The 27482-nt window shown below is 45.1% G+C and overlaps 1 protein-coding gene across 2 annotated transcripts; it reads left to right on the top strand.

Moving 5' to 3' along the window:
* Positions 1-2241: 2241 nt before the first annotated feature.
* mmp15b (matrix metallopeptidase 15b) lies at positions 2242-27482 on the top strand. Of its 2 annotated transcripts, XM_088412648.1 has the most exons (10): positions 2242-2842; positions 9514-9662; positions 10056-10178; positions 10989-11296; positions 15103-15264; positions 15352-15551; positions 18028-18166; positions 20241-20391; positions 20799-20917; positions 21663-27482. In XM_088412648.1, exons 1-10 carry the CDS (start codon positions 2714-2716, stop codon positions 22139-22141), a joined length of 1959 nt encoding a protein of 652 aa, XP_088268774.1. In that variant the 5' UTR covers positions 2242-2713; the 3' UTR covers positions 22142-27482. The 2 variants fall into 2 exon arrangements, with proteins under 2 accessions (XP_088268774.1, XP_088268772.1); XM_088412646.1 differs by having other exon boundaries at positions 15103-15551.

The raw sequence follows: 27482 nt of genomic DNA, 5'->3' as shown, positions 1-27482 counted from the left end.
ACAAATCAGACATGGAGGACGGAAAGTGCCAAGATTCAATATAAAAATCCACCTTTCGGTAATTAAATACAAGTGTAATTGTTTGATAAATACAAGTGCGATTAATTGAGTAACTGTTGAATGAAATAATTAGTTCAACTCGCTACAAAGTGCTTTTAGCCACTTGAACAAAGCCACAGTTGAAGCGGTGAGATTTTCAGCGTCTTGCTGACATCTTTACTTTTGATGAACGCTTGGCGTGCGGGCGGAGCCGCCACTTGGGCCCTGGGCCCGGGCCCCACCTTCCGTGAAGCGCCCCGGCGCTCACCTGCTTGGAAAGCGCGAGGCGGCTGACTCGCATGCGCCAGCAGATGTTGCTGCGTGGGAAGAAAAGCGCACGTTTCTCTGACTCCAAATGTGCTTTCTTTTCTCGCGTCAGCAAAAACGCGCTTCGGCGCTACAATTGGGAATTTCCAGACTTCTTTGTCAGCTGCTCGGCGAGCGAAGGATTAGCATTAGCAAACGTATTCATGGCGGAAATCTCTGGACACATTTTTTTTTTCCTTTTTCGAATGCCGATGATACAACCTAGAGCAGCGGTGTCAAACGTATGGCCCGCGGGCTGGTTCCATCACGTCCTGGATTTGCTCATCCCTAATGTCAATTATTTGCACGGAAGAGTGCGAATGGTTGTCTGGCAGCAGCACGCGTGTCAAACTGGTGACCCGGGGGCCGGATCTGGCCCGCCGTATCATTTTATGGGGCCCGCCAAAGCAAAAAAAAAAAAAAAGCAACTTGTTTTCACTTTATTAACTACCCCTCACTCGGAAAAAAAATAAAACGGAGCCAATAACATTTAAATGTGGCAATTATGTTGGCAGCAGGGGAGGGGGGGTGGGGGGGGGGGGGGGTCAGATCGAGTCCCGAGGTACGGATGTGATTACATTGATTTGTGAGAAACGAGAGCCAACTCGTCAGGAAGTAAAGCCGCCTTCTGCGCAGCGGACAGCCACAACACACCGTTCCTCACATTCCTACATTTTCTTTTTCATTGATTGTGGGAATGAATTCTATTGGACGTTTTTGTGGAGCTTTTCAAATCCCTTTGTCTTATCGGCGTTTTCCAGTCCTATTTGCAGATTCGCTGCGTGTGTGCGTGTGTGTGTGTGTGTGTGTTTCCTTGCTGCATGCACCTCCCTCTACACAAAGGTTGATGATGTCAGCCCCCCCCCCACTCAGTCCATTACCATGGCTGTCTTTCAAAATAAGACAACTTGTGTGGAATTTAAATTGGCATCCAAAAGTATTCAGATTATTTTGAATTTTGATTATTTGTGCGTACATTGAAAGATAAAAGTAAAAATGTTATTCAATTTTCTTCTATGTACACTATTTCTATTTAAAATCCAAACAAATGTTCATAATATATAATATGAAATACTGATGCTTTTAATCATATTTATTTAACATTTAAGCTTCTCATCCAGATGGTTCTCATCCTTTTTAAAAATGCTATCCCACCTAGTACCACCTAACCAGTCAAATAATATGTAAAAACAAGAAACAAAATACTTCAAAAAGACGTGCTGTGTGCCCTACACGTTTGATTTAACTTGCGAACTACACTTGTCACACTTGTTATCACTATTTCCAGACTCTCCAAAATATAGATTGTGTAAATACATCTTTTTTTTTGAGCAATGACTTGTTTAGTGTTCAATTTAATTTGTCCTTAATTTGAAAAGAAAACTATACTGTCCCACCCACGGCTTTAAAAAAAGAAAAAGCTGTTACCTCCTTAAACCCCGTTAAAATCTTCACGCCTTCCTGTTAGAGAACCACTGGTCTAATTTGACAATTTCTGGAATACATTGAAAAATAATTGAAAAGAATCACAATCGTGATAATCACGGAAACGTCAGGTAAAACGTCTCAGAAATGTTCATATTTTCAAGTTTTTATTTTTTAAGTTTGTCCGACGAAAAGAAAACGTTTGAGATTAAACTATAGACAGAATGAAGGTCCTTCAAGCATGATAAGAATGGTTTCTTGAATTATTGTACATCTGTTAATTTGCGGTATTTTTTTTCATCGAGTCCTGAGTGTCGAATGCGTTCCTACCCCTTGTGCTTTATTTTGCAAGGCGGAAGTCACTTTTAGTTTGCTAGCTCCCGCCCCCTCGTACACCTCGTTTCCGGTTGATCACGCTTTTTTTTGTCGCGCGCCCTCCCGCCGGCTCGACACCGACACGCTCACGCGGAGCTCATCACTCGCCGATTCGCTGTCCTGCTGGCGGAACCCGAGCTTTGACGCCGAACCCTCGGCGGAACGTTAGTACCACGCAAAGCTTTGAAGTTTTTGGATTCCGACTCCGAAGTGGATCGCGAAGCGCGACAAAGCGCGACAAAGCGCGACAAAGCGCTAATGAATTAGTCGCTCAGGTGCGGTGAAGTTTCTCTCTTTTCCTTCTCGCATCTCAAGAGTTGGAACAAACTCGTTCCAGGCAAACTTTTTGTTTTGCTCTTTTGCGCTGCTTATCGACACTTTCGACAAGCACTTGCCGAAGCCAAGCACGGAGGCTTGCATAGCCCGTCTGACATGGAGCTCCTTCCCGGCGTGAAATTCAGCTTTTAGTCGCCAGTTTTTTTTCTTTCTTTCTTTCTTTCCCTTCCATCTCCAAGAAGAGCTCTCCCCAGCACATACTCTCTTTTGTGTCCGCGACGACCAGCGGAGCATGGCCGGCCCTTGGCCCCGGTTGCTGTGGAGACGGAGCCTCCTCCTGGCGCTGTGCGTGTGCGCGCTCGGGGCGCTTGGAGCCGAGGAGGAGGAAGAGGGCGAGGAAGGCGCGGGCTTCAACTCCGAGGTAAGGAAGCCCTCCTCGGCCAACTTCCTGTCCGAAAGTAGCGCTTAAATGACCTGCGCCGAAAATAAGCCTCATACGGAAGCGCGGGGCTGCCAGTGTGGAGCTCACCTTTCTGACTGGCGTACTCGTTCGAACGTACTTGCAAGTACATGTCCCGTTTAACGATCCCACGGAGTTTGACGCCTATGCTTTAAAGTAGGGGTGTCAAACGTTGTTTTAGCTTGCGGGCTGCGTGGAGGAATTCCCGAGTGGGCCGGACCAATCCAATCATATATTTACAGTATTGAACTTTTAAAACAGGCTTGCTTTAAAGGGGCAGTCAGTAATATTTAGTGATGAACAAAACAACCTTTTCATTTAAAAAAAACACTATAAATTTTATGTGTCATGGCCTCAACATTTGTATATACCGCATTTTCCGCACTATAAGGCGCACCTAAAAGCTTTCAATTTTTCAAAAGCTGACGGTGCGCCTTATAATCCCATGCAGTTTATATATTGATCCTATCATATTTTCTATATGTAACCGATGACATTTTTGGGGTGCAAAAATGCCTTAATCGTAGGTCTAGAAAGCGCTAACTACAGTATATTACGTAGGGAGAACCAGAAATGTTCGGTGGGAAACCCTCACAACGCACCTAAACGATCACAAAACTACTGGTGCAGCAGGCTTACGCATTCTCCAAAAATGAAAATGGATTTATGAGTGACGACCAGAGCAATTTCTAATACTAATGAGAACAAGTTGAGCCTCTTTGTGTTTGTTTACTTTTGAAATGGCAATATTACGATAAAGAAAGCCTCGTTATCGCACATTTTGATAATGGCCCAACTGTTTAATAGTTGCCGTGTGTGTGTGTGTGTGTGTGTGTGTGTGTGTGTGAGAGAGAGACAAAAGACAGAAGCTTGACACAATGTGTAGACTGATGAGCAACTCCCTAAACACGTGTCGCTTAGTGACTGCATGTGCATTTACGAGTGTGTGTCTGTGTTTGTGCGTATATGTGTGTACACTAGTGTGTGTTTATCTGTGTTAGCAGCAATGGAATTCAACCCGTACTACTGGATGTGACGTTGGGTACACACACCACATTATTGGCTGATTTTATTTCATGCAGACTGTCTTATTTAAAAAAAAAAAAATCTAGTGTTCTTGTAAAAATATTTGTAATTTTTAGTGTTTTTATTGAGTCATTTTTTTTTACATTATTGTTTTATTATGATGTAATTTGACATGTTTTATCCTATTGCCTGATTTGATAGATATTTATCATACCTCACGTTAACGCTAAGCAAACTGATAAGAATCCATCGTCGTCATCGGCACTTGTTATCAATGCATTTTTTAAATTATTTCTCAGTTGATTTTGGTATGACAGGTGGCATTTACTGACAATAACATTTTTTTTTTTTTTTGAGTAATAATTGCTCATGTCACTCCAGCAAATTATTGCACAGTCAGCAGTGCATTTCTGCAGCTGAAGAGTTTATGCGCCCGGGCACGCTCGCGCTCGTCCCCAAAACAACCTGAGCTCGCAGGATGTCTTCAAAACACGAAACGGATTTCTGCTGCAGCAGCAACAGTTAACCTGGAGCAGCATTCCGAAAGATAAATGTCGGCTGTCGGCCGCTTTCTTCGTTGTTATTGAAAAAAAATGTGCTCCACCTGTTTGAAAGTGAGAGCGCGTCATCCCCGGGGCACTTGATTGTCGTCTGCGGTGACCTTTGACCCCAAATCCGACAGTCTGCGTTAACCAAGAGAAAATCGACACCGGGGATGTGTTGTGTGTGTTTACATTCCTGTCTTTTCCCTCAATGTTGCTTATTTACATCATATTTCGTATCTATACGGCTCAAATAATTCATTTACAACAAATTAAAAGATTTATATTGGGGTGTCAAACTCGTTTAAGGTAAGGAAAATCTATTCCCAAGTGAGCCGGACAAATAAAGTCATGGTATATATTTATATGAATGTAAAACAACAACTTCAAATTATTCTTTTTTTAATACTGTTCAAAATAATGTACAACATCAAGATTAATCATATGAATGTTAACATCACGATTAATCATGAAACATTTTTTCATTTATTAAAAAAAAAAAAAAAAAAACTCAGCTCATTTTTATACTTTACAAAGTCGCCTCGCGGGCTGGATTAAACCCATTTGCGGGCCCAAACTGGCCCGCGGGCCGTATGTTTGACACACATGATCTAGATTGTGTTTTGCTTTCATTCGATTTCATTGTGATCTTCGTTATATCCTATCTGATGTCAATGCACCATTCATTTATCAATTTTACGTAGTATATCTTGACCTATCCACCTCTAACGGTGCTATTTGAGTCTGAAATGTAGTATTATATATAATATAGGTATACATATATCAAATTATTTAATATCCATTTACGTAGAGTAGTATCTAGCCGGTAGTCGATGAATTAACTTGTTATTTTTAGAGCCTCCTACAGTGTAATATTTGAATGAAAAAAAACATATTTGCAAACTAGTACCTGGGATGGAACGCCCGGCCGGGCATTGAATGAGTTCATGTACCGTATCCTTTCCTATGTGTGTGTAATGCAAGCGGATTGCAGTCAGTTTCATGCGTACGGCATGTGACGCTGGCGCAGAGCGCAGAGGCATGCTGGGTAGTGACGGGGAGGCATCCCAAGATAGACAATGGCGCTTCTTGTTTCAAGGCACAAACTCGTGTGAGAGAGCAGAAACTTGAGGCAATAAGTATGACAAGCGCAAATGTAAAAAAAACAAAACTTATGTGAAACATTTGATTTATCCCATTTCAAAAAAGATAATGATTTCAGTCCTTTTATTTGTAATTATTCTTTTAAATCAACAAATTCAAAATGGTGTTTTCCCTAGAATTCTTGTCTTGGGACGGATTTTTTGGAGCCGGCCGCACCCGGCAACAAATTGACTTGAGTGTTACGGACGCCGCGGCGTTGACTTTTAAAACGTCGGGCTTGATGGATGATTTCCGAGAGCGGGCCGCTTCCCAACGGCATCGTTTGCAAACGTGCCGCCGGCCGCTTCCTCGGGACAAAACGCCCCGAGACGCCGGAAGGAAGCTCTTTACGTATTTGAAATTGCCCCTTTCAAAGTCAGCCCAAATTGGGTGATAATAAGGCTAAGCTAGTGAAAACCCCCGGGGATGCATGAATGTAAACAAAGTTTGAAAACGTTAGACGCGTTTTCATCTTACCGTTAAACGCTGCTGGAAAAGTATCGCGATGGTACAATATCGCTGGCCTCATTGCCTTATTAGCGTTTTTATGGTCTGCTTCATTATTCGCTCTATTGTGTGGAATGTAAGTGTGCTCAGGGAAGTGAACGGAATGAGGATTTCACTGTGCGACTAGCACGCTTCATTTTCTCAACTTCGTTTGTTTGGGATGCCCGTTTGAATGTTTTAGGGCTGCGTACGGAAAAGGGCGAGGGCCGGTAAAGGGGTGAAAAAGTTTGGCAGGATTCTCACTTTTATCTCCGAATTGAGGCGACGTGATCAGAAATATGCCTTTGAATGTAGAATTGTGACTTTATTCTCAGGATCTTTACTATCAGAATCCTAAGTTTAAAGCTTGAATTCTGACTTTATTCTCAAAATCCTCCGGCAAGGGATGGGAGCGCTGTTCGGTCGCCCACAAAGCCACAAGGCCACAAGGAATGGATTCCACCTTTTTGTTACCAAGCCAGATGAGCTCCTCATCTAAAAGCCGCAAGTGTGGACACTCATCTTCCCTCGTCAAAAATCAAAACAACAGAGCCAATGTGTGTGTTTGTAAGTGTGTGTGTGAGGCCCCATCTATTAAATGTTCTTTCACAAAGTCCTTGATCATACCTGCCAAAGCCGGCAATATAGTGGGAGTAGTAAAAAGCCGGAGTGTGCGTGCGTGCGCGTGTATGTGTGCGAGACCTCTACAATGTCAGCCAAGAAAGGAACCCGGCTTTTATTTTGAGCTTTGGTCCGCTGCCATCCGTACCAGGCAGCGCACCAACCTACCCTCTAAAAGTCCCAAGAGCAATCGGACAAAATCTTTTTCAACTTCTCAAACTTGTTCGCCAAGGAACACCTTGCAGACACACTCCTTACCGCTTCTAGATCAGAGGTCCCCGACCGCAGGTCCGCGGCCCGGTACCGGTCCGTGGATCGCATGGTAGCGCGCCCGAAACAATGATGTTTTGGAACCGATTTAGTTTATCCTTTGACGGTTCGTTCATTTGTGCTTTCGACTTTTGATTTTTGCTGCCGCCTCTGGCCGCTGTTGATATTACACTCCGTAGTGAGGAAGGACGGTGTTGAGCAGTCAAGGTCGGTGACGCACACATTGTCGTAACAATGTTGGCATTTATAATGATGTGGCGCAAATGACTTTGTTGGCTTTTTTTATCTGCACTTTATATTTATTACTCTTATTATTACTCTTATTACTCGGAGAGCGGACAGAGACGTTCACTGTCACAGATCTCCTCCTGGTCTGAATACACAGAAAACAAATTCATGCGTTTTGCACCTTGTGGTCGCCTCTCCTTTCCGAGAGACCGGAAACGTTTTGGACCTCGAGCAAGCAAGAAGTCATGACTTGTCTTCTGTCGAAATTCTTTTGAATCTCTTGGCTTTACCGAATGGCTTTGACCTCATTGTTGTCATTTCTGCTAGCAGACAGTAGCGCTTCCCTTTTCCCACCGACTCGAGTTGTGGAAGTGAAACGCTACACAGCCACTTTTTCCTTCTCCCACGAGGCGTGTTGGGATCTTGAGCAGCTGCTGCACAGCGCCGGCGCCGAAGGGCTTCGTTTTTTTTTTTTTTTTTTTGCGCTGCTCCCTTCCCAGTCAGGCCAGAAAAAATATAGACAGGCGCAGACTGCTCCTTGTCAACTTGACAAAATTAGCATTGGCTGTGTCGTGTCTGTCGCTTCTTCAGAGGTAAAGTCCCAAGTCCAAGGTCACGCCCTTTAAGTCAAAGTCAAGTTAAGCTAGCTGTACGCTTTTTAGCCTAGTGAGGCCCAATTCTGACTCCATCCGTCCGTCCGTGCATCCGTCCGTGCATCCATCCATCCATCCATCCATCTGTCCGTCCGTCCGTCCAATAGAAAAATAAATATGTAAATATATTTTTAAATATAATAGTTGGTAATTTCATTCATTAATGACACATCTAACGAGACATGGATTTATTTAATTCCATGTTTAATTTATTGATGGCAATTTTATTTAATTTTATTTGATTTATATAAGGAAATAAACCAGAAAATATATAAATTAAATATAATTGAATTAAGGACACATATAATGAAACATTGACTTCTTTCTTTCCATATTTAGTTAATTTTGAAATGTTCTTAAATGAATGGTGTAATTATAGCGCTAATTGTATTTCAGTATCGAAATGGTCCATTCATTTATTTCATCTTGGCACTTTTGTCCTCCATATGAACGGGTGTGTGTTTGTGTGCAATTTCACACAGTGTGTGCAGCTCTCTTATCTGGAGGCGGAGGTGGGTCAGGGTCTTGTTCAGTTCAGCCTTCTGTACGCCTCTTCCTGCTCACATACACACGCTCACACACTTTTTTTTTCCAAGCACAGGTGCAAAGTGGTGACAACATTTCTCCTCCGTTTGTTGAGGAATGTAAGTCGAGGAGGTTTTGTGGAGATGACGTTTTGCTGATGGATGGCAAAAATTCTGCCGCCACTAGAACGAAAGTCCCGGGAACAAAGGACTTGAAGAATCGGCCATGCCTCGTGATCAAATTGCTGGGAAAGATCGGAGCTCTTTTTCCACCGCTACGTTATATTTTCTCGTGGAACCGAAACGCTACATTGTTATCTGTGATGTTTTTTTTTTTATGCGATGGAAGGAGTGGCTGTGTCAACAGGGGGGGTTTATCAGAAACACTTTGCATTGTGCGCACGGGCGTGACCCGCAGGAGTGTCGACATATCCAGTGTCTCAGCCGCGCGTGTGTGTGCGTGCGACATATTGAGTTTCTACACAACAGCTGGGTGTATCATCTGTGATTCAAGTATCGCATTTCCTCCTTCCGATGTTGAAGTCAGAACCCCCCAGCACACTCACTCACACGCTGCTCAAACGCCCATTCACGTAAATGCGCCACCTCACAATATTTTCACTTATTGTGATTAATTACTGGAATAAAACTGACGTCTCTAGTTGAATTGAAAAATACTAATGGAGGGCGGGGCAAAAGGTCAAATTCCTTCAATTAATTGGTCAATTCATCTGTTGTCAAATTAAGTGATGATTCTTTTTCATTGACTGATAAAAGACCTTGTTAAAATTGTCAAAAGAGGCAAAGCGGTATAACTCAACTTTCAACGGCTGTTCATTATTTTTCACAGCGTTAACACGGGTTACAGCTTAGTCTAACACAGAAAAAAGAAGTAAATAACCTTAGTATAAATATAATAAGTAAATAAGTGCATCAAAGTTTGTGAAATGTCAAAAAAAAGGATGAAAACTCTTACACGTCACATGAGAAAAACATACGGCAGCCTTTCCCCCGGGGTGATCGGCGCCGCGCCCCACTATTCCAGAAGCGCCGTCTTAACGAAAGGATCTAGCCTGCCGTCCGTGAGCGCAAAACACTCGTACGGATGTGAGAGCGAGGTGTCGTTGACGTGTGCGCAGTCCTGGCTGAGGATGTACGGCTACCTGCCTCAGGCCAGCCGGCAGATGTCCACCATGCGCTCCACGCAGATCCTGGCCAACGCCATCAGCGACATGCAGCGCTTCTACGGCCTGGAAGTCACCGGACACTTGGACGCGCAAACCGTCAGGTACGCGCGCGTCTTCCGCTTTTGCCAGGAAATCTCCGACTCAAACTGACCGCCTTCCTTTAACCTCGCGCTTTTTAGGAAATCAAATCAATGACTACATGCGTACGGGGACGGGGAGAAGGCTTTTGAAGGATTCCCTAAACATTTGTGTTTTTAGAATTAGATGAGTCAAAGCGTCAATTCATTTTGACTACTGCGTGTAGCCCCGAAATACCGCTGGAATCAAAAAGTGTCCTCGTATTGAGACAACAGGTCCCAACGATATGAGAACCAAATGATTCGTTCCAAGGGCCAAAAAAAAAAATAGCGCCTATATTCAATCACAATTCCATCCTGACATTGGATTGCCAACAATTTTGTCAACATAAAAGCACGCGCCTTTGCTATTTTCAGCGCCATGAAGAGACCCCGCTGCGGCGTGCCCGACAAGTTTGGAGGCCAGATCAAAACCAACGTGAGGCGCAAGCGCTACGCCCTCACCGGACACAAATGGAACAAGAACCATCTTACCTACAGGTGACAACATCATCACCTTCATTGACTGACTTTTATTGGACATATCAATAGAAATTTCACGAGGACAAATTCTGAAGGAAATGTCCATACATCTCAAAGAGTTTGACACAATTTCTAATAGAAAAAAAATCAAAATGAAATATTTGATGGAGGGTCTTTTATGAGGCGTTCATACAGACTTAATACCCCATAGGAAAACTGTATCAGGAAGAGGGGGAAATAATCATTCAAAACCAATATGAAGTACACAGCGTCACAAAAACAATGCCTTTTTTGAACAACAAAAGTCAAAGAAAGGGACAAATCCCATCTACTCATTAAATATACACTGTATTGTAGATATTTTTTCTGGAATTTCACCTCCGATGTTTTTAATGGGAAATGCATCTTAAATATTTTTAAGGGCTTGATGTAAAAAAAAAAAAAGATTTCAATTACGTGGATTTTTGCCATTTTTGGGCCAACGCTGTATCGAATCACTAAAATAATGATCGTGTAATACTAAAATAAATCTAAAACCAGCAGTTCTTTATCAGCTATGTACTCCATGAAATCAAACAAAGATCTAATTAAGCGCAAGCTTATTTTACTCCCCTTTGAATCCGTGTTAAGAAACACTCCAATTTTTTTTCACAATTGAAAAAAAAATTGGCCCAATAAATAAACATACACATGCATACACAAACAGATATAGCCTTTTGTAAGAAACTCCAGAAAAAAAAAATCAGCCCCATTTGCGCGGGAAGACGATTGTATTTTATGGTATGGTAAACGGCGACTTTGCATTTGTTCCTGTTTGCGGCCGGCCAGCATCCAGAACTACACCCCCAAGATCGGCGAGTACAACTCCTTCGCGGCCATCCGGCAGGCCTTCAAAGTGTGGGAGAGCGTGACCCCGCTGACCTTCGACGAAATCCCCTACCAGGAGATCAAGTACGGCCGGCGCAAGGAGCCCGACATCATGCTCTTCTTCGCGTCCGGCTACCACGGCGACAGCTCCCCGTTCGACGGCGAAGGCGGCTTCCTGGCGCACGCTTACTTCCCCGGGCCCGGCATGGGCGGCGACACGCACTTTGACTCGGACGAGCCGTGGACCATCGGGAACCAGGACGTGCAAGGTACCCGCGCCGGATGACGGCGGCCGCCGCCTTAGCTAGCTTCGTGCTGACGTTGGAGCCAAGGAAACTAGCGAAGGAGATTCGAACACAGGCAGTGAGGCAACGCGCGTAGACAGACGCCGTAACATTACTGAGCACTGGCTAGCTCCTCCCACGTTTTGTGTCACAAGTTGTAATGCTAAGCATTATCATCGTTAGCTAGACAATCTAAGTATACTTTTCTCCTGAAGCTTACAAATCAAATCTGTGCTTTTGTTTTTGAATACTTTTTTTTAACACCGGCATCCAATCTAGTACGTGATAGAGTGCGATTGCCTTTGGATGCCGAATGTCAGCCCGCCTCGAGATTGTCTTTCCCTAACAAAAACACAACCGCACATTCGCGTTTTTCTTTTCAAAGAGCGTCTATATATATATATATATATATATATATATATATATATATATATATATATTTGCTAGGTATATATGCGTGCAATTGGTTACAATTTGATATAAAAAACAAAGTCAATTCTGAATTGAATCATAATTCTTTTCTTTTAAACTCTTGATTGGTCTTGGAATTGATCTCAGCAGTCTTTTAATGTAAACAAGATGTTTTATCCCCATTCTTCAGATAATACTTTCCACAAAGCATCTTTATGCTTAACAATGATTGAAAAGTTTGGCTGACTCACAGCTGATTATTTTGACATTCCCTTCGGCACAGTGCAAGCCCAGCCACTACAGCAGCTTCTATTCTACGCGCCTTATAATCCGGTGCGCCTTTACTGGATATGAAAACGGTTCTAAAATAGGCCATTCATTGAAGGTGCGCCGTTTAAACACAAGCGCTTCATAGTTCGGATTTGCCGCTTTTCTTTGCGCTCCGATCACGCTCCAGTCCCAGAGAGCACTTCTGGGTGTTTACTCAAAGAGCATCCGAGCGAGACGGACGGCACGTTTAAAGAGCGTCAGACGGCTCCGTCTTAAGGCTGAGACCAGACGCTCCTTTTGGCTGCACTTTGAGCCCTTAATCAGTGCAGTGCGACGACAAAGAGGGCCGTCTCCGGTCAAACGCACACACACGCATACATACAAGGGGGGTTTTCTATCACAGTGGGGACATCCCGTTGACTTAATGATACTCCCTGAACCATCACAACATTGCCTAACTCAGGGGTGGGCAAACGTTTTGACTGGAGGGCAACAAAGGCTTCTAAAATTTGACAAAAGGGCCCAACAAGGAGCAGATGGATGAGGAGTTTTGATAATCCGCCTCATTATAGTAAAAATGTGGGATGAGAATCAACAAAACAATTACAACGGAGTTAGTTATTCAAGTTCCATGTATTTAACGAGTTATTGAAATTACTCTTACTGTAAATGAAAGTTCAATGAACAAAGTCAAGCTTTTTTGGTGCTGACGGTTACTATTTTAAAGCACTGATAATTCTGGTATCCCTCAGGATGTTAACATGATCATTGTCCTCCTGTTTGATAATTCCTTCAAAAAGCTTCTTGAAAAGCTTAACGGGCCGCATATGGCCCCCGGGCCGTAGTTTGCCCATCCTTGCCCTAATCCTTACCCTGATTCAAACTTATACCCTAAAAGCAAGTCTTGACCCTCAAAAACAGGTCAAATCTAGTGGGGTCCACCAAAACGGTCCCCATTAGTGCAAGAGGTCCCCACAAAGACTGTCAAACCTGGAATTTGGTCCCCACCGTGTAGCAAAAACCAAGAGCACACATACGCGCGCTGGCTCGACTCAGCCGCCCTGTCCTTGTCTTTGTAGATAAGAGGACAGAAAAGAGCACAGTCACTAAAAGGAGGCAGGCGGGGGGTTGTTAAAGGCTAAACAACTTCCACAGGATGCACAAATAAAGGCAAGGCAGCTTTATTTCACAAGCGGATTTCTCTTTGGGAGAGGATTCGGGCCAATGAAGGTGAAAAAAAAAAAATCCAAAGCATCATTATTTGGGATTGGGCCGGCACTTGGCTGTTAGCAGCCAGCGCCTGTTGCGGACGCCTCGTGTAAGCTGAGCTCGTTACGGCGGTATGTTCGAGAAGACAGCGGACCGAACCACCGTCCAAGTCCGTCTTGCCAAATTGTGTCAAAGAAAATATGAAGAATTTAGGAAGCTGAGATTTATTCTGTTTTGCTATAGTTTTTACATTGTTTTTCCACAGAGGTTTAACAGAAGCTGACCCTTAAATTAAGGGAGCATCCTATACACAGGTGCGTCTTTACGGTACTTTGCTTTTCATTGGGCATGGACGCCTGAGACGTCTGCAGCTTCATAAGAAATGACTTTTCAGATGAAAAATATACGTTTGAGCAGGACGGCAATTGATCTTTCAAAGCAAACAAAAAACTTTATTGGGCGAGTCAGGCGACGCACCTTAAGCGCAGAAGAGAAGAAGAGAAAGAAAAAGCCGTAAAAGGTCATAAACCTTTTGCGCATCTGGAGCGAGTCGGCCATTCTCGTGGTGCGCCGATCAAGGCCGAGTAGGACATTAGGCTGAACTTTTTGTGGGACAGGGCGAGCCCAAGCTGGCAAGGCGTCGCCATGGTTACCGCACAAAGGTTGCTTTATCTGGGCTCTTTGTTAGCACTTGGCTAGCTGCGCTATGCTAATGCGGCCACATTCGTGTGACTCGCAAATTATACGTGTGTGTGTGTATGTGGAATTTAGTTTCGACCAATCAGCGAACGGTAAACTGTTCAAGGTCAGTTGAAAATACTGAAAATACGTTTCCCGATTCAGACACAATTTCCACACACATAAGATTTGATCAAATCCACGTTTTTGACCTGACTGATTTCGTGCAACGGTTGGATAAAAAGATAACCCAATTTGTGTTTACAAAAAGGTTTTCATTTTGCACATAAGGTCCCATGGTCGCTTATAAAATGCAAACCTCTGTGCAGTCATTTAGGAGCGATAAGACCTTAAAAAGCTAAAGAAAGAGGACACTTGCTGATCGAATCCTTAACTGTTAACTATTGTGAGCAATACTTGTGTCACATTTTTGTGACACACTACCTCCAAAATTTGGGGTCACACTCCAAATCGTTGACCCTTGGGAAGTAAGTGTGGCTCACTTCATAGTTCAGCATTGATCCAAGTGCTAAATGCTAAATGAGGGGGTCCCCGCGTCACGTCATTCCGCAAGTCAAACAAGCGGCGTCCTTGACGCCGGCGAAACGCGCGATGCTTATCGGGTCATCTCTTTTTATCGGTGACATCATCCCAGAGAGAACAATGAACAGACGGCGTCCGCGCTCCTCTGATGTCGGCCGAGGGCCGGAATGCGGCCAGATCGTCAAGTCTGATTGTTTCCACATTGGCCCCCGACTCTTTTTACAATCAAAGCGCATGTTGGTGATCATGTCTGGTAAAGTTTCATGTTCTTCATTTCCCTCCTGGGATGAATAGAATCAGTGGTAAAACGCGGAGACGGTCTTGGTCCTTTGGCTTCATTTGCTAAGCCGTCAGCACAGTCCCAAGCTCTTTTGTCGATCATTGACAATCATTGACAAAATTGTTCATGCATTTCTGCACTATGAGGCGCGACTAAAGGCCTTCAATTGAAAATATACCTCTTGGGGACATAAAAGCTTGTCGCTGGAATCAAGGGTTTAAAACACGGGAGTCAAACTCAAAGCTCGGGGGCCCGCCGCGTCATTTTATGTGGCCCGCGAAATGCTGATTAGCCTTCTGATTAGAACATAATATTGTAAAGAAAACATTTTCACGCTTTTGGTGGAATTACATGACAAAATAGCTCAAAATCAGATTAAAAAAAAAAATCTTTCCTGCAGGCAACGACCTGTTCCTGGTGGCCATCCACGAACTGGGCCACGCTTTGGGCTTGGAGCACTCCAACAACCCCTTGGCCATCATGGCTCCTTTCTACCAGTGGATGGAGACGGACAACTTCCAGTTGCCCGACGACGACCGCAGAGGCATTCAGCAGATCTACGGTGAGAAAGGGGGGCGACTCCCCGATCCGGACCGGTTGTCGGGTCGGGGGCCGACCGCCGCTTACGTTCCGGTTGTCGCTCGTGCAGGCACGCGAGACGACAAGCCCACCCGGGCCTTGCCCACCGTGCCCTCGCGTCGCCCCGACCCCCGCCCCCCGCACAACCCTCCCCCCCGCCAGCCGGACCGGCCCAGGGCCACCGACAGACCCGACCATTATGGACCCGACATATGCGAAGGCGACTTCGACACGGTGGCCATGCTGCGTGGGGAGATGTTTGTTTTTAAGGTAAATGTTTCATCGTTTGTCTAATCGCGCGCTCGTCAACTGGAGAGGGAGTTCAAATGGCCTCGCGCACACGCTGTAGCAGGAATAGCGCATGTTTCTTTTCAAATTAGGAGCAAATGAATTGGAACATGGAGTCACCTATTGCTAAATTGTTTCATAGCGACTCATTCGCAAAACTCTTTATGCCTTTGTTAAGTTTTATCCGGATGCCCTTTGTCATTAGCGATACAAAAAGATGTCGCGCCATTTATCTGCTGAAGCGGCTGAAAAAAAATAGGCCCGGAGATACGACGACAGACAGTATGTTGCTCCGAAGCTGAATAAATCAGAGATGGCAGACATGGGTGGATGGCACAGCACTCTCTCCGGTTTAAGTTTTTTTTTTCCCCCGTCCAAAACTAGGTACATCATCGACAAAAACTCAAGGAGCGCCGGCAGAATAAACAGCAAAAATATAATACATATTCATATGCCTATATTCATAGGCATCAAAATGCATAGTAAACAACAATAAATGCTGAGTGGAAATTCTAATGTGTTTGAGCGCTAACCAAGTGATTCCTTGCGGTACGGCATTCCACATTTAAATGAATCCAAACGGCAGGTGCACTCGGCGGCGGCGGCGGCGGCGGCGGCGGCGGGCCTGTTTCCTATCATGTCGCCGGAGATGGTGAAACGACAGGGCGCCCGCTTTTTACGACGCGGCGCGCCAATAAAGTGGTGCGGCGCGCTCAGGTGTTTGCCCCGAAAGAGCCTCGGGACCCACACGACGGCAAAAAGTTTGATTTCGCCCGAGAAAATCTTCCAGCTCGGCTTTGGCGGCAGCTGTTTTGCGTTAGGCGCGGCCGCGCGCCTCCACTTTGGCCCGGGTGCGTCCCCGTTGGCACGTTGCGCCAAGCGCAAACTCCAGCTTCATTGGGATTCATCAATTCAACAAATATTTATTCAGTTTTCGTTAAAGATGAAATTAAGGTTGTATTACAGGATTTAATAACAGGAATAAATAAAATAATATAATAGATGAAGTCAGACGTTTTTTTCTGGAAAAAAAAATGAAAAAGCAAATTAAAAAAAATGTGTGTATATATATCCGTATAACAAATAGGGGGACCGTTAAAGATGAAACGCAACACAGGCCGGCGTCTTTGTATTTCTACCGAGGGTCCCAGTTGCTTTGCGTCCCGTCTATAGGCCGGGGTCCTTGTATTTCTACCGAGGGTCCCAGTTGCTTTGCCTCTGGTCCACGTGGACGACGCGGAGAGGCGTTAGGCTGCGCGGCTCTCTATCTCGAATCCAGACGGCCTCTCAAGCCCGCTTGATTGTCTCCTATCTTTACTGGCGGCGTGAGTGATGCTCAGCAGGCGTCCTTTGTGTCCCCCTCTATGAACACCGCGCAGGGCCTTTAAACGCACTCGAGAGTAGCGTTTCCTCTTTGTCGCCGTCAACCGCCGGCTCGCCGAACATCAAAGCGCATCGATCTCCTGATGCCGTTCGTCTTCGGGATTGCCGCTAAATACAAATGGAACACTCGGCTTTAGGATGTCGGTATCGTTGCTAGTAATAAGCTCAAGTGTACATTAGGCTCGCTCTCTGCCAAACATTTTAAGCGCGTTGGCGCGCCCCCTCGCTCTTGCACACGTTCTTCCTCCAAAAAAAAGTCAAAACAAAGCCAAGCGTGGATGATTGAAACACGCTACGAGCTTAGAGAAAAGTGCTTCTTAAATGGGGGTTCGTGAAGGCACAGGGATTCTGCAGGTAACAACAAAAACAGTACATTACTATTTTCAAATCAAGAGCGAATGAGTTAGAATATGGGGCAACTTATTGCTAAATTGTTATCGTGACCTTTGTGTATGTCTTTATTATTTTATATCAATGGATATTGTCATTAGTAGTAAAAAAAACAAAAAGCAAACCGATGGATTTGCTCAACAAAATACGCCTCGAGATACCGCTACAATTTTAGTTCTAAAGTTTAATACGTTCGACATCTACTGTGTGTCCCCTTCCCCCGCGTCAGCCATACATGAAGACATTTCTCCGATTTCAACAGCGAACGGCGACGATCCGCCGGTCGCGCAGCGATCGATGGCCGCCTCGCCCTGACAGCAAAACGGCAGATAGCACAAATCTGGTCTTACCCTCCCCCGCGACCAAGGCGGAATCTTCTCACGCTCGCCAGGACCGAGCCGCCGCGAGCGTCTCGCCGTGACTTTATCCCCGCTCGGTCACGGCGACCGACTCGCCGGCTCCTAAATGGACGCGCTGGCTGTAAATCGGTGTCCCGTTGCCGTTGCTCCCGTTCTTTAGCTTTACCGCTTTTATTATAGCCGTCATTGGAAAACGATAGCGGCGATAATAGTCGCGGCCTGTAAAACAAATACCGTAACCCCCCCGAATATAAGACACCCCGCCGGTATATGAGCCCGAAATTTGGGGAATCGCGGTAACGATCCAAAGGTCTTGTCTCCAACAGGGCCGCTGGTTCTGGAGGGTACGCAGGAACAGGGTGCTGGACAACTACCCCATGCCCATCGGACACTTCTGGCGAGGTCTACCCGGGGACATTGACGCCGCCTACGAGAGACACGACGGCCGCTTCGTCTTCTTCAAAGGTATCGCGCCAAGACCATCTCGCAAAATCAAATGGAGATGAAAAATATTCATTTCGGGTTAACGCTCAACTCGGGATGTCAAAATAACAGCTGCCATCAATTGTTTACGGTCATTGTTCAAAGTCAATCATTATTATTTTTTTAATTTTGCTGGAGTATTAAAAGTAATGGTAATATTTGATTCCATGTCTTGCTCTCACATTTTAACAGCGCCCATCTGTCAATAGTAGCTAAGTACCAGCTAAGTACCCCCCTTACTAGAGCGTAGCAATTTTGGAAAGAAAAAAAAAATGTTAAAAACAAATACAATAAGCTACTTCCTCTTCCAATTAATCTGCTCTTAATTTGGAAAGAAAGCTGTTCTGTTCCGGATATGACATTAAAACCATGCAGAAACCAGTTAAAATCTAACGTAACCCAACCAATAACAGTGGTTCTCAAAGTGGGATCCGTGGACCCCTGGGGGTCCGAGGCCTGATTGCGGGGGGTCCGTAAAATAATTTGGGTTATTCATAAAGAATATACATTTGCGTTCGCGTTTTATTTGATATGAAATTGCGAATGTATTCATGACCCTTCCGTAGAGCAATCAGTTCAACCAGTTTAAAATATTTTTCAAAATGTCACATTTTGGCGATTAGTCAAATAGACTCACGTCATCATCGAAGAGATTGATTATTTAGTCACTAAATATTTTTACGATACGGCATCCATTAAAAAACAAACAAAAACGTGGCAACCATGTGGCCAGAAACATTGTAGGGCGTCTTGCACGTAGCGTATACATTATTATATGAGAAGTGTACAACACGTTGAAGGTGTTCAAGACATAAGGACCACGCCTCCCATCCGCATGCAACGCATTGGCCATAAATCTCCTTTAGAGCGCCTCGTTATTTATACGGCGAGTCCCGGCGAGCAGCCTGTCTTTTTACAAGCATGCAGCCGGTCGTCCGACCGGGACGCTTTGATGCAGCTCCGGCCTGGACCCTGTGCGGGGGGGAGGGAGGAGGTCATGATGTCATAGGCGCGCCTCCCAGTGTGACAGTGGGACGCGCGCCAAAGCTGGCAGACCAGAAGAAGTGGTTTAAAAAAACAAAAAACAAAAAAAAACAACATTGCAACAATGTCAGAACAGAATGAATGTCATTTGTTGTAAACCCTTCATATTTTCTCCCGTTCGTATCCGTAACTTATGGATTTGTTGCAGCTTCATTTAAACGCGTTTGAGATTTCCCACAACGTGAGCGGGCGGTGAACGCCTCGCCGGTGTAACTGAATGCGCTCGAAGCGCTTGCTTTTCCTTTTCCTTAAGACGCAACTTCATTTTACCATAAATAACCCAAAGTTGAGCAGCGTCCGTGTTTCACCAAGCTTATGACTCGGTGTAAATGCCAAAAAAACACAACTGATAAATCAGTTCAAGGGAATCTTTCTATGATCTCTAACCAACTGGTTCAAAGTGGCCTGACTGCAGGGGGGCTGTGAAATCATTTGGGCTATTCATAAAAAAAAATATATCTCGGCCATTGCTCAAACCTAGCCTAGCTACCAGCTAATGGCTAGCATCTTTCCTTATTTACAAGGTACAAAAAAAAAGAACTTTTCCATCACATGGATCAAAGCAGGAAGCAATCAAAGCTCTTTTTGGCTTTAGTGGCCTCGTCAGACTCTTGGAATCTTACCTCGCAACTATGACATCAACTTTTGGTCGTGTCCAGATGCTGAGAGTCAAGCTCGGACTTGAAAGTTAAAGGCTGGCTTGAAGGCGGGGGGTGGGGGTAATTGTGCCAAGAGGGCTGGGCGGAATCCCCCTTTTCAGAAACAATAAAGCAGCGAGAGCTGACGTCAGGCGCAATAATTGCAATGCGGCCGCGCCGATCGTATCCTTTACGTGAGTCTTGTCCAATTATCCGCAACGCTTGCAAAGTGGCTCATACGGTACGTGTCGATCGTCTCCAGGTCCAAACGGTCCCGTTTCAAACAAATGACAATTTCCCGCGGCAGAAAGTCCGGCGAGTCCGGCTGAGTCAGTCTCTTGGAATCAAATTTGACGATTTGCCTTTCCCTCCAGGAAACCGCTTCTGGCTGTTCCGGGAGGCCAACCTGGAGCACGGCTACCCTCTGGAGCTGGGCCACTTCGGCCACGACATTCCCTACGACCGGATCGACGCGGCCATCTGGTGGGAGCCCTCCGGATACACCTACCTCTTTCAGGGGGATCGGTAAGACAGCGGCTCCCTCTCCTTCACAAACAGCGTCGGCCGGTGGGCCATGGGGTGGCGCGTCCGGACACGCGGAGGGACTGTATCTCAAGACGGTCTTTCACATGTACTGCAACATTGCTGCTGTGATATGCCTTTTCCACTTTGCATTCATCATACATTACTTTCATACTTTGTCACTTTTTTTTAAGTCGGAAAGGATCCCAAACTTGTGATCTGCCCAGTCCTCCCTTGCGTATGCCCGCAAGAAAGGCCCGTGTAGAAAACGGTTTTGCAAAGCAATTTTAAAAGTCGATTGACCCGACTTGGTCAATTTTTTTTTAAAACTGAAAAAGGCTAAAGTGATGCATTTTAATAAAAAGGAAAGGATTAAATTCATTTGGTCTCTCGCCCGTTCTGTCCGGCAGGTATTGGCGCTTCAACGAGCAGTCTCGCTCTGCCGACAGAGGTTACCCGAAGCCTATCGGCGTGTGGGGGTCCTCCGTCCCCTCGGCTCCCAAGGGGGCCTTCCTGAGCGACGATGGAGGTGAGTGCAGATTAGCGCGGATGAGGAAAGACGAGCCGAGTGCTTCCTGAGCGCCAGCGAGATTGATGCCGTGGAATCGGTTGGGGGGCTGGGCGAGACGCAGCTGGGAAGACCTGAGACAAAGGATGAGGGCGTGGCCTTTACTTGCCAGATAGCAATGAGAATTGTTCTTAACACTGCGCAAACAAAAAATGCTAATCCTGAGCTTTTGGGGTGAAATTTCACAATGGCCCTTCCAGGTGAACCTCATTTGACCTTCCGTGAAGCGTAAATGCCCGACCGTTGTGCCCGTCAGTCCTTTTTAATAACATTCTTTAGGAGGAGTCGGAGCGCAGAATTAACAACAGATGTGCGGTTGTTCTATTTTCGATTTTTAAACCGAGTAACACAGGTCAGTTTTAACGATAAAGTCAGCTCATTAAATTCGGCCTTTTTTTGTTAAGCGCGCTCAAAACGTTGCGCTCATTATCCAGCGTTTGGGACAACAGGCAAAAAATAATAGCCGACAGCTTTTACCTTGTTTTTTTTCTTCCTAAGTAAAAACATGTCCGAACTTAGTTCTTTGGAGTCAAACATGTTGAAAGCGCTGTCCGTTTTTCGACTTTGGCCTTTGTAAAACGGAAAGAAATGAACGGCGATGAACTTTCGAAGTTTTGGACCGGCACAAAAGCGAGCCTCGAAGTCCGTTTCCGGGCTAAGCCGAGCTAATCGGCACCCTCGTCCCGCGTCTCGCCCCTCCCGCCAGCGTACACCTACTTCTACAAAGGCTCCAAATACTGGAAATTCGACAACCACCGCATGAAGAGCGAGCCGGGCTACCCCAAGTCCATCCTGCGCGACTTCATGGGCTGCAGCGCGGACCCGGACCCCCCGGACACGGGCGACAAATACCCCGACGTCGACCGGCCGCCGTTCAACCCGGACGCCGGGCGCGACGGCGACGAGGTCCACGGCGGGGACGGCGAGGACCGAGGCGCGGACCGGACGGACGGCGGGGAGGAGGAGGAACGCGAGAACCGCGAGGAGGACACCAACGAGGTGGACGTGGTTCTGAAGGTGGAGGACGGCCGGGAGCGGACCATGAACATCCTGATGGTGACCGTCCCCCTGGTTCTGGTGCTGTGCATCCTGGGCCTGATCTACGCCATCATCAACACGCTCCAGAGCAAGGGGGCGCCCAGGCTTCTGGTGCACTGCAAGCGCTCGCTGCAGGACTGGGTTTGAAGCCGGAGCCTCTCCTCGGGGCGGCAGGTAACGGACCCGGGCCCCGGATGGACGAGACCATCCCTCCGCGGATCGTGTTTGATTTGTGGCGATCGGTGTCAAACTGGCTTTCCGCGGCGACGGGGGGGTCGTGCGCGTACTCGATACGAAGGGATAGTCACGGCGCCGGTTAACTACTTTTAGCGTACCGCGTGAGCGACTGACTTTGACACTTTCCTTCCCCGTCCATCCATCCATCCATCCATCCATCAAGGAAAACTAATGGAATGAGCATCAGTAGCCCCGCCCCCACGGCGCATCCATTGTAATCTATTTATACGAGACAACTTTGCACATTGTTTGTCTCCATTGGGTGTGACATTGTTGTCCCTGTTTTTTTATTAACTCGTTCAATCCCAAAGACTTATTTTTACGCCCAGACATTTAATTCCATGTATTTTTTCTACTACATTTCTTTCAATGTTTTTTTTCCAAGTGTTTGGCTAACGGAGGCTCCAAAACTGGCTGGTACTAATCGAATTAAGCGCTAAAGTACTAAGTTATGAATCACTGTAGGTAATTAAATACTACCTTAATCAATTTTTTAAGGTGAATATGTGCTAAAATGAACAATTACTTCAAGTAATTAAGTCTTAAAATACTCAATTACCTTGGGTACCAAAGTCTATAGTCACTGATTACTTGAGTTGCCAAAATATTAAAGTTTTTGAGGTACTGCATTTTCAAGTAATTGATCACTTTACCACTAAAGCATTTGATTACTTTCGTACTTAATTACCTAAAGAATAAACAGACTTAATTCATTTTATACCAGCCATTTTTAGACCCTCGTTTAGCAGAAACGCTTGAAAAAATAAACATACAAAAAAGTACCTGTGCTTGAACGTTTGGCTCCTTAAAAAAAAAAAAAAAGTTCTAAAGCAATTGATCACTTATTACCTGAATCAAATCCCCCTTGATTCATTGAGTACCAGCCATTTTTAGACCCTGCTTCTGAAAAATACTTGAAAAAAAATACAAATACCTGGAATAGGAGGTCTGGAATCTTTAAAAAAATGAATTGAAAATATGTTTTGGTGGTGGAAGGAGTTCATTCTTGATGGTTTGAGTAAACCAGGAAGTCCGGTCTTGTCCCGGCCGCCCCTCCTTTCTTCTTACCTCACCGCGGTACTCTCGGTTTACGTTCAGAGGCGGCCCGGACCGACCCCTCCCCTTGTTCAAAACAACAAACGTGACATTTGATATGCACGTCCATCATGAGCGGACCCATAAAACATCTCAAGAAATCATGCCTGAGAGGACGCAGGTCATTACATTGTTGCTTTGAAATGCGTGTGGGAGAGAAGCACTTGAAAAAAAAAGTCCGATTTTTTAAATTCCTATTAGTAGCAGCAGCATTAATACGGTCATTTACAAAGACATACTAGCCGTGAGATTTTGTCTACCAAATTTGGACGATCCTGGCTACATGGACAGTGCGAAATCGGGCGACGCTTTTTCGTTTGGGTTGGTGCGTTTTAGTGGCGCTTGGCATCAAAATTTGATGACTTGGCTCCAAAAATGTACTGAAATAGCCTCATTCCCCAAATATAAGACACACTTTTTCCCCCTGAATGAAAGACACATTTACCGGGCACTAAGTCCTTTTGCCTTTGAGATTTTGGACACAGTCTCAAATTTGTGTCATGGCAATGTTGTGTAAAAGTGTTGGTACGAACCAGCGTGACATAAACCGCCCGCTCAACTTTCTTTGCCTTTTTTGGTAGATGTTAAAAAGTATCTGTAAACACTCTCGAAAAGGAAGCGGCGTCTTCAACTTGATGCGTCTCGCTCTCAGAGCGGAAGTCACACGGGAAGACCGCCCGTCGCCTCCGCCGGCGTGGGGGGGGGTCAGAGCTCGGCTCCTCGGCTTTAAAACAGGACATAACAAGTGGCCGTTAATGTGGCGTCGGGGCTCTAATGGACTTTTTACAGCGTCCGCTTTTTTTTTCGCGATCTCGTGTGAAGGGTGGCTAATCCGCTTTGTGGAAGGGGAAAAAAAAAAACAGCAGGTGTGCGCACAAGCTCACCCGAAACCTTGAACCCCAAACACGCGTTCAAAGAGAAAAGTGTCTTTGAAGGGGTCCCTCAAAGCGTGATTGGCCGTCGTCATAATCCACATTTGGCTGTTTCACTTGAAAACGAAATTCCTGGAAGGACAACAATTCAGCCATTTTGTGCCAAATGCATGAACATTTTGTAAATGCCATTTGGAGAAACCATTTGGATTCGAGGTGCTTGTTTTTAGGGTGACCTTTGAGACCTGTAAGCATACTCTCATTTAAATGTTGCACTAGGGCTGCCTGATATGGCCCAAAATAAAAATCAATTTTTTTTAACAGTCCGGACAATTACGATTTGAATCGATTTTGATCGAAGAAACAAACCCCACAGACATTAATCCAAAAAAACGTTTCTAAACGGAGTGCAAAATGATCGGACAATAATGTATACAGATTTACAGTTAGTTTGTAAAATTATTCTTAGCTTGTGCTAAATGAGCTTGTGTAAACTATTGTATAAAACCTCAATTTCACGATTTAGCAAACTTTTGAATTGTCATCATTTTAAAATAATTCTTAAAAAATAATTATTTAAAATGATTCATATTATGAAATTGTTTAATTGTTTGTTGTCACGACTTATCTCTTTGCCATCCTTGTAATCCTTTGATGGAAAAAAGAAGAAGGCGAAGAAAATGCAAAATTTGCTTGTGGAATCTTGCCAGTAAATTTTCAGAAGCCCAAATTCCCAAATCTTGTTAGCACTTCCTGTTCCCGCGCCATAAGCGTAGTTAGCTTTAGCGCTCGCCGTTCATTGCCCCCCCGCAGGTACGAAAAGTGCGTCAAAACGGTTCTAGTTAGCGTGTTTGTACTAAGGGGTTGGCCGCCTTAACTGTGTTTTTCGCTGTATTTCAATTCCGCTTGAAGCCAACTAGCTCCACGCTAACACGCAACACGACTTCAATGGGCGATGTTTTATCTGAGTGGCTTAGCTTAGCTTAGCTGCTCAGGCGACGCATGCATGGAGAGAACAAATTTCCTGCCCTTTGAGACAAGGAAAGACGGGGGGGCAAACAGAGTTTGTAGAGGGCTAGTGGGAAAGGGGGACAAACCGGCAAGGCGCCACATGACCCAAATTCCCTGAGTAGCCAGCCACGCAGCAGCTGGCCTGAGAGGAAACCCGAGCTTTCGCTGGGAACGCTTTGTGTTTACTAACCTTAAAGGTCTCAGTATGAACACTGCCCCCCGTCCCCCCCAGGTTATTAGCTTCTCATGCTAATGTCCCCAGATGGTCTCGGGTCCACGGGTCGTATCGTTTTGGAGTTTCTTAAAGTCCACGTTTAGATCGAGCAATAAAACAAACGTAGTATTCCGCCTGCCCGTTTTCCCTTGGCAAATCAGAAGCTCCGGCATGATTACGGTCTATTACCGCGGGAGAGCTAACAGGGCGGCGGTCGCCAGGAAACGGTGTCATCTGTCCGCCCTCGACATGGGGGGGCGGAATACTACGTTTGTTTTTTTAATCAGCGCTAAAAGCGGATCCCCGTCCGTCCTCCCGTCCGTCCTCCCACCCCCTGCGTCTCTTCTTTCCCGCTCTTCACCTCCAGACACGACGGGTGGACGCCAGATGATGGCCGTGACTCGGCAAAATCTCTCAATGACATTGAGCCACTTGTCTCGCGTACCATCTGGATTCTTCGCGATTGAGATGATTGCTCTCTACGAATATGCTCGCAATCTAAACATTTTTCTCCTAGCTGTGCAATTTGGCTGGACATTTGGCGAGATCCGGATCGGGCTTACGTTTCCGCTGTGGATAGTCACGTTATCGTAGCCAATCACCGAAAACGGGCGAGCGGCAGCCGTAAACGGAAGCGTTCTTACCGGTTTCGCGGTTCCAGCCTGATCCCGGGGCGGCATCCTAGACTGCATTTACGATCCAAAATCCCGCTGTTTGAAACGTCCGGAATAACCGTGCCTGAGCGGACAAATGGCTTTTGCGCCTAGCGTAAATTAGCCGCTAGCTATAGTTACGGCACCGTTTTCAGTAAAAGAAGCGGGCAGACTGAACCAATCCGAGTCCGTCCTTGTTCACACACAGGAATATTACTAAAATGTGTAAAGGTTACGATGAGTGGCAAGGTATTAGTGCTTCGGTTAGGGAACGCGCAAAGGAATTCCATTTGACTCTTATTAATTGTAGTCTTTTGGCATATACGCACAATCAGAAAGTTGGCGGAAATTGGATGCCGCACAACCGCGCGTTTATGGTACACGACAAATATACAACAAACGGATATGAACACAAGAAAATGTGAAGAATTTACAAAGATGAAATTGATTCTCTTTTCCTATAGTTTTTAAACTCTTGGTGCGTCTTGTACACGATGACAGAGTCCTATGCACAGGTGTGTCTTATATTTATGGAAATACGGTGTTTTTGAACAAACCAGGTTGACTCAAATGTTTTTTTAGTTGGCAAATTTGTGTCTTATACCAAAATATGGGGAGAGGTATTTGTCTAAAATCAAAAGCGGTTTAAATTTTATTAAAAAAAAAGAAAAAGTTTTTCATCAAAAATGTTTAGTAGTTGGTCATTCATGATTTTAAGTATCTGGGATTGAATGTATAGACTCATAAAAAAAGTGAAAATATATAGTAATTATAATTGTTTTTCACCAAGCAAAACAAACAAAAAAACGTTTGGATTGAAACGTTTGGAATTTCATGCAAGTACACTATCTGTACGCCATTTTCGCCGCCGAACCGGAAAATGATGTGAAAACGCCACAGAAAAATCGATGCGTTCAATAATAGCAAGCGTGGCAACCTAAGATGGCCGCCGGTGGCTTCACTGCCAGCACTATCCTGTACTCAAATGAGTCCTTCGAATTTGTGTGCTTCGCTTCCTGCATGGTAGAGGACATTTTTGTGGAATTTGCGTCAATCAAATTAGCCATTTACAACATCGAAACCGCTTCCGCTTCCGGGATGCCGTAAAAAATTTCGTTTGTTTGAATTTGCGCTGTGTTGAACGCAGCTCGGCTCTCTTTAGCGCAAAATTTTAGTTTTTTTTTTTTTTTTAATCTTTTCATTGGCATCTCGATTCAATCATCTGTGTCTTATTTGATTGATTTTCATGTGTGTGTGAGTTAATAACATTCCGATTAGCTGACTGATCATTTTGAATAGTTTTACATTAGTGTTGTGTGTGTTCACTTCTAGTTGAGTGTTTTAACAAAGCCATGCTGGACATGTACATGATTCTAGAAAAATAAAATGAAAAAACATTCTTCAAA

This window comes from Hippichthys cyanospilos, chromosome 4 (assembly GCF_059441005.1).
Source record: "Hippichthys cyanospilos isolate Australia breed blue-spotted pipefish chromosome 4, RoL_Hcya_1.0, whole genome shotgun sequence".
NCBI lineage: Eukaryota > Metazoa > Chordata > Actinopteri > Syngnathiformes > Syngnathidae > Hippichthys > Hippichthys cyanospilos.
This window is presented reverse-complemented; position numbering and strand designations above follow the sequence as displayed.